The following is a 6,566-nucleotide window of genomic DNA, read 5'->3' as shown; positions in this document are numbered from 1 at the left end:
AAAACCGCATCAGTTCAAAACATGGAAAAAAGCTGCGATAATACAAAAATCGTAAGAACCCCGCGGTAATTCAAAAATAACTGAAAAAGCTATTTAAAATCCAATACTCGTTGAAAAAACCGCTCGATTTTAAAAATCGCTGAAAAAACTGTGGTAATTCAAAAAATGATATAAAAACCGTCGTAAAAAAGTAAAAAGATACGTGAGTGTAAAAAAAGGGAAATAAGGGAAACCCAGAAAGAGAAAGAAAGAAAATGAGAAAAAACAATAGTAAAAGAAGAAGTAAAAAAAGAACTAAAAAGAAAACGAAACCAAAAGTTAACGAAAAAAGAAAAAAAGAAGTAAGGAAAGGTAGAAAAGAGACAAAGAAAGAAAAGAAAAAAATTTACTAAAGAGAAATCACAGACAAACAGACATAACATTTGGAAGAAAAATCAACAAAAATGATGTACCACACATTTTGCCTGAACACTGGAACCATCTATGATCGACATTCCCAAATATTTTTTATGGGGTATTGCCCTCCTTTCGTTAAAAAGCGCCATTTTGACGCATGCGGAGACATTTCCTACTAAGCCCGAATTTGAAACGACGGTTTAATCGGTGCGAAGAATGGAAAAACGTGTGTTTCTGTTTGTCTGTGGAGAAACAATGAAAAAGCGAGAGAGAGAGAGAGAGAGAGAGAGAGAGAGAGAGAGAGAGAGAGAGAGAGAGAGAGAGAGAGAGAGAGAGAGAGAGAGAGAAGGACGAAATGAGAGTTAAACACAAAGGCTTTAGTAATTTCGATTACCCAGCAGAGAAAAAATTTCGATTGCAACAGAAGACCTACTGTTATGATAGCAAAATAGGTTATCGCAAAAAATAGTAGGAGTATTTAGTGTTTACGTAGCACTCGCTATGTTGCGTATAGGGTATATTCCGTGTATATACTGAATGCCTGCTCATTACACAGTGGGATCTCAGAAGGTGCGAATGAATACTAGGGGTATTCACGTAGCGCTTGCTATGTTGCATATTTGTACTGCCGCTATTCGCATAACAGTCCCAGTTTCCTTGGAGGTGGAACTGTTATGCGAATAGCGGCAGTACAAATATGCAACATAGCAAGCTCTACGTGAATACCCCTAGTATTCATTCGCACCTTCTGAGATCCCACTGTGTAATGACTCATTACTAATGAGTCATAATGCATACTACCGTGACCGCTCCTAATTCTGCGCAGCTCCTAATTCTGCGCATTTTTCTTAATATATGTATATTTCAGCATTGTGCATAACTATGACCATTGTGTTATTTTTTTATAAATGCCTGTTGAATACCACGCCATTATTCACAAAAGGGCCATAATATTTGACAGCGAAATAAATTAAACTGAAACTGAAAGTATTTTATACGTCAGAAAACAACGTCGTTAGCACCAACGCTAAAACTATCATTCTAGAAAATAACAAATTTATGATCGAAATTCCTTGCAATGATCAAATTACCCAGCATAGTTAGAAAGAATAATTAGTTTTAGTCATGTTTTAGACAAAAAGAGTGATTGCATGCCTTGGTTTCGTTGGAAAAATGCGATGCAGTAGTGCGCAGATTTAGGCACAGGTTTTTTATTCATGTTCCAAATTCTGCACAGTAATGCATCTTTCGAAGAAATCGCGAAGGAATACCTTACCCAAATGGCTGAGGTATAGAGGCATGAAAATTCAAGTAGAACCTTTAACTTACATTGATTGGAATCCTGTGTTGCGACTCGGGGTCCGTACGAGCGCCAATTTATGGAACTATGCCTTCTGATTTTTTTTTTTGAATGTCCAACTTCAAGGAGCTGTCAGACAGTGGCGAAGTGGTTTCTACATGAAAACACAATTTTTAATATTTGTCTAAAATGTAATATTCAGTATGCAGAAAACCCGAATCAACTCACCCTTCATGTTATCGACAATAAAATTTTTAAAGTAAGCCAATCAAAATCATAACAATATTGCTGTGCCACCTGGACAGCACAAGAACGCCAAATCATGGATTTATTTATGGCAATGGCTAATACCGGATTTTTGACATGCTTTTAGCGTATAAAGACATAAACAATATGGAATGAGTGTTTATAGTTACTTTTTAGGTGCGCAGAATTAGGAACAAACATGGGCAAGAGAGTGCGCAGAATTAGGCACAGTGGATAAATTTACAAAACAAAAAATATACGCAATTGTTGGTCGACATTTGATTCCCATGTTTTTTACCAGATACTATAGACCGTAGCAGCACTACACGTTGCTGCTATCAACGTTATTAATTTAAGTCTAGAATACTTATAATAGCGGAATATGGTACGTTCACGGTACTAACGTTGCAGTTCTACTATTGCTACTGTTCGTTGCAGTTTGATAGAAATTTTACCGGGTTTTATGCAAAAATCTGTTAGGTATTACTTCCGTTTTATGTAAGTATTGCTGTTTTCCAACTTTGAAAGTTAAATAAACTTTTTTCTAGTGAAAGCAGACTGACGACTATGCAGTAGCATTTTAACCATATGCTCTTCTGGCATACAAAATAGGCAATTGTTCTGAGGTACAAACATATGTCCATTTCTGTTCTTTATCATCAGCACACTCCTACAGGCAATAGAAAATCGATTTCATCCGTAAAGTGAATTTAACATAATTTCAACGTTTTAACAATTCAGTTTTTAAGAAGACCACTATACAACTCAATCCTTTACTCTGATATAATGTTGCTTCCAGTGGGTACGCAGTGATATTTTAATTGAAAGTTGTTATGTAAATCTCATGTTAAACATAATTTGTAAGCAAAGCATACTGAATATGGTTTTAAGAACTTCACTTAATTTTCAAACTGTTTCAGATAAATTTTATAATATAATTATCTGCCCATATTATCTCGTGAAGCTGCTCAAATGCAACGTTGTACTACAGATGTGCACTCAATTTGTTTGCACTTATAGCTGTAGCGTAACACTACAGCCGTCATATTTTTAGATAAAAGCAAAGAGAATATATTTGTCTTTGATTTAGCAAATTTATTTTTTGACCATTTAACGTCAAAACGTAAAAAAATTGGATATTTTCAAACAAGATTGTAGTCGTAACTTCGATGTAACAAACTATAGAGCAAATTTTCATGACAACTTCCACGAAATGTTTGCAGTTTTATTCAGTTTTAGATAGTTTATTTATATTGGATGGTTTAAACATTAAAGCTTTATCAAATTTAAGGAAAATTCTTAATAATAAAAGGATTTTAAAAAGTTATGTCAGAAAAGTATGTTCTGCATACTCAACGTTGTTTTACTGCCTCCGCCAATGCTTTCCCAAGCACGGACGATGGAATCCCGTACCAAATGTAAAATGGTGATCGCATCTATTCTACATCCTTGTTATTTTACAGTTTTAAAAATCAGTAAGTGAAGTATAATGGCTGATACCGTTGCTCCTGTTGCTGCTCCGGCCGCGGTCTCTCCGGCTAAGGCACCAAAGAAGGCCAAAGCCTCCAAGGGAGACGCCAAGAAACCGAAGAAGCCATCGACTCACCCTCCAGTGAACGACATGGTGTTGGCCGCCATCAAGACCCTGAAGGAACGTAACGGATCCTCGCTGCAGGCCATCAAGAAGTACATCGCCGCCAACTACAAGTGCGACGTTGCTAAGTTGGCTCCGTTCCTCAAGAAGGCCCTGAAATCGGGCGTTGAGAAGGGCAAGCTTGTCCAAACCAAGGGAACTGGCGCCTCGGGCTCGTTCAAGGTTAAGGCCGACGCTAAGAAACCAGCTGGCGAGAAGAAGGCGGCAAAGAAACCAAAGAAGGAGACCAAGGCTAAGAAGCCAGCTGGCGAGAAAAAGGTTGCCAAGAAACCGAAGGCCGCCGCTGCCAAGAAAACTGGCGAAAAGAAGGCTAAGGCGGCTCCTGCCAAAGCTGCCAAGAAGGCTGCTGGAGTGAAGAAGGCCGCTGCCCCCAAGCAGAAAGCCACCAAACCGTCGAAGACTGCCGCCAAGAAACCGAAGACCCCGAAGCCAAAGAAGGCCGCTCCGGCTAAGAAGGCAGCCCCGAAAAAAGCTGCTGCCAAAAAGTAAATTTCTAACTGCATTACCAGAGTCTGGTACTATAACAAACAGTCCTTATAAGGACTACCACAAACGTACTTAAAGAGATAATTAGTATTTTTCTTGCTACAGTTTGTTGTGATAATCTGGCATTCTAAGATTATCACCCATATACAGGTAGAACTCGATTATCCGGGTGAAAAAAATTTTTTTATGTTTTGAACGAAAATACATTTTAAAAAACCTATTCAAAAAAAAAATTGTTTTCACCCGGATAATCGAGTCCGACCTGTATTGTATTTCGAAAGAGTTGAATTATTTCGATCAACTTGGCGAATCCTATTCCTTATTTCATTCGAGTTGTTTTTCTATACGAAAATCTTCCGTTTGAGCTGCTTTTTTCGTACGAAACATAATCCGTTCGGAATATAGAATGGAGGTGGGTGTATGTTTATTATATTATTTCTAATTTCTGGCTTAAAATGTTTTAGAAAATAATTTTTAGCAGATGGGAACATTCGGTTTTGCTGCTGCCCTCGTGTTCATTATTCGAAATTACTATGTTTGACGGGTATTAATGTCGAAGTTTAAAATTTTCAACGTTTTCTCAAAGAGAAACAGAACTTACACCTAACATCAGGGCCTTTAATTATCACCGAATTTCAAACAAAACAGAAAATCTTTTTTCTTAGCATACATTGTTTTTTATGCCTCTGAGTTTCGTATGTACAACTGCACAGTGATTTTCATCGTAGTATACAAGTTCAATATATCGTGAAAATAGAACAGGAGAAAGTGATTTTCAAATACACAAGGTGATATTCACTTCAGGAAAAAAACAATTTTAAATGCAGTAAATGAAAAGAAAAATCTTATGTCCAACAGCTGAACGCAATAGATGCTAAATAACAACATAAATTTTTTTTATTGATTTTCACTGCTCAAACGTGAATATCAGTTTGTTACAATATCACAGGGCGCTGATATTGTATATTCTCGTGCATGAAGTTCATGCTTGCTGCATTTAGTTATTATGTACGTTTGATCAAAGCAAGCAGATTTTCAATGCAAGGTAGACTGATAATCCAGAAGTTTGAACGCTATGCTGATGAATATTAACAGCACTGTCTAACATCAAAACTAAATTTAGTTTTAACACTATCAGTCCAGTGTTTCATGCGACATGATGGTTAGCAGCTAAAATTTTTAAATTTTAAAACGAATTTTTAAATTATTCAACTAGCGATTAGTCGAACAGTCATTACTATTTGATTTCAATTACTCGTGCTGGCAATATTCGACTGAAAATTGTTCGAATATTCTTTAATCGAACGATTAGCGGACGTCACGAATAGCGAGAATGTTCTCTATTACAGCGAATAGGGCACGGGAGGGTATTTTCAGCCCATTAAGCGATGGCATCTATTTTTTCTGCCTATAGCCTATTCTAGTGGAAGAACAGGTGGTTTTGACGTTCTATGAATAAAAAACAGTAGATTACTTAGTCTTGAGAAAATAGCTATAACATTAAAATTTCTGTCAGCAAAAAGCGCCTCTGCAAAAGCAGAGGCAAATACGCTGAATTTAGAAACCTGCTAGAAACCCTATTATACCCTATTATACCCTATTATATTTTTAGCTTGGATTTTACCCAAGTAACCGTTTCGGCAGCTTTGTACTCTGAAGCCTATTTCCTTCATCATACACCGGGCTTAAAGACGTAATTTGAAATTAAGGTGAAATTAGTCGTCATCGATTCTGGAAATTTCAAAAGCACTTTTTTTGTTTGAAACAAAACAATTTTTAATCAAGATATACAATTGCTGTGTTCAGATTGGCAAGAAGAATGCAGTGAATACATTCCTATAAACAGAACCCCGCTTTTGGGCCCAAAAACTGTTTCCGAAATAAAGATTTCCGACGAAAAGTTAATGACTGCGTTTCCCAATAAACTTGAAAATTGACCTACAGAAAAGTAAGGAATATGCCCTAAATAGAAGTGGAGAAGTTTCTAGTAATTCTTCATCAATAATATTGTGGCCCTTATAAGGGCCGTTTATTGCAAATGGGTCAAATAATCGTTTAGCCTCCGAATCCGTACAATGTGCGTCCCTGACGCTTAAGAGCATAGACAACGTCCATGGCGGTGACGGTCTTTCGCTTGGCGTGTTCGGTATAGGTCACAGCGTCGCGGATGACGTTTTCCAGGAATACCTTCAGCACGCCTCGGGTTTCCTCGTAGATCAGACCAGAGATACGCTTGACACCACCACGACGAGCCAGACGACGGATAGCGGGCTTGGTAATACCCTGGATGTTATCACGAAGAACCTTGCGATGACGCTTGGCGCCTCCCTTTCCGAGTCCTTTTCCTCCTTTACCGCGACCAGTCATTTTCCTTGGTTATATTCGATTCAAACTACCGAACAAAATTAATGCTGGATTCGAACAAGAGGGCTTCTTTTATACCTACGAGGGTAGAAAATTTCTCACTTCCCTTTTTCTGATTGG

General features: G+C 37.6%; 1 protein-coding gene and 1 pseudogene across 1 annotated transcript; one reads left to right on the top strand and one right to left on the bottom strand.

The window, feature by feature from the left end:
• The first annotated feature begins 3,431 nt into the window (after positions 1 to 3,431).
• LOC128745281 (histone H1-like) lies at positions 3,432 to 4,085 on the top strand. Its single transcript, XM_053842314.1, has one exon. It carries the CDS (start codon positions 3,432 to 3,434, stop codon positions 4,083 to 4,085), a length of 654 nt encoding a protein of 217 aa, XP_053698289.1.
• A 1,814-nt stretch (positions 4,086 to 5,899) lies between these two features.
• LOC128740779 (histone H4-like) lies at positions 5,900 to 6,449 on the bottom strand (annotated as a pseudogene).
• Between the last annotated feature and the right edge of the window lie 117 nt (positions 6,450 to 6,566).

This window comes from Sabethes cyaneus, chromosome 1 (assembly GCF_943734655.1).
Source record: "Sabethes cyaneus chromosome 1, idSabCyanKW18_F2, whole genome shotgun sequence".
In the NCBI taxonomy this organism is placed as follows: domain Eukaryota; kingdom Metazoa; phylum Arthropoda; class Insecta; order Diptera; family Culicidae; genus Sabethes; species Sabethes cyaneus.
Note: the sequence above shows the minus strand (reverse complement) of the source record. Positions and strands in the feature narration are given on the sequence as shown.

Excerpts from the sequence above, each read along its gene's own strand:
- LOC128745281 (XM_053842314.1), top strand. The coding sequence starts at position 3,432 with ATGGCTGATACCGTTGCTCCTGTTGCTGCTCCGGCCGCGGTCTCTCCG.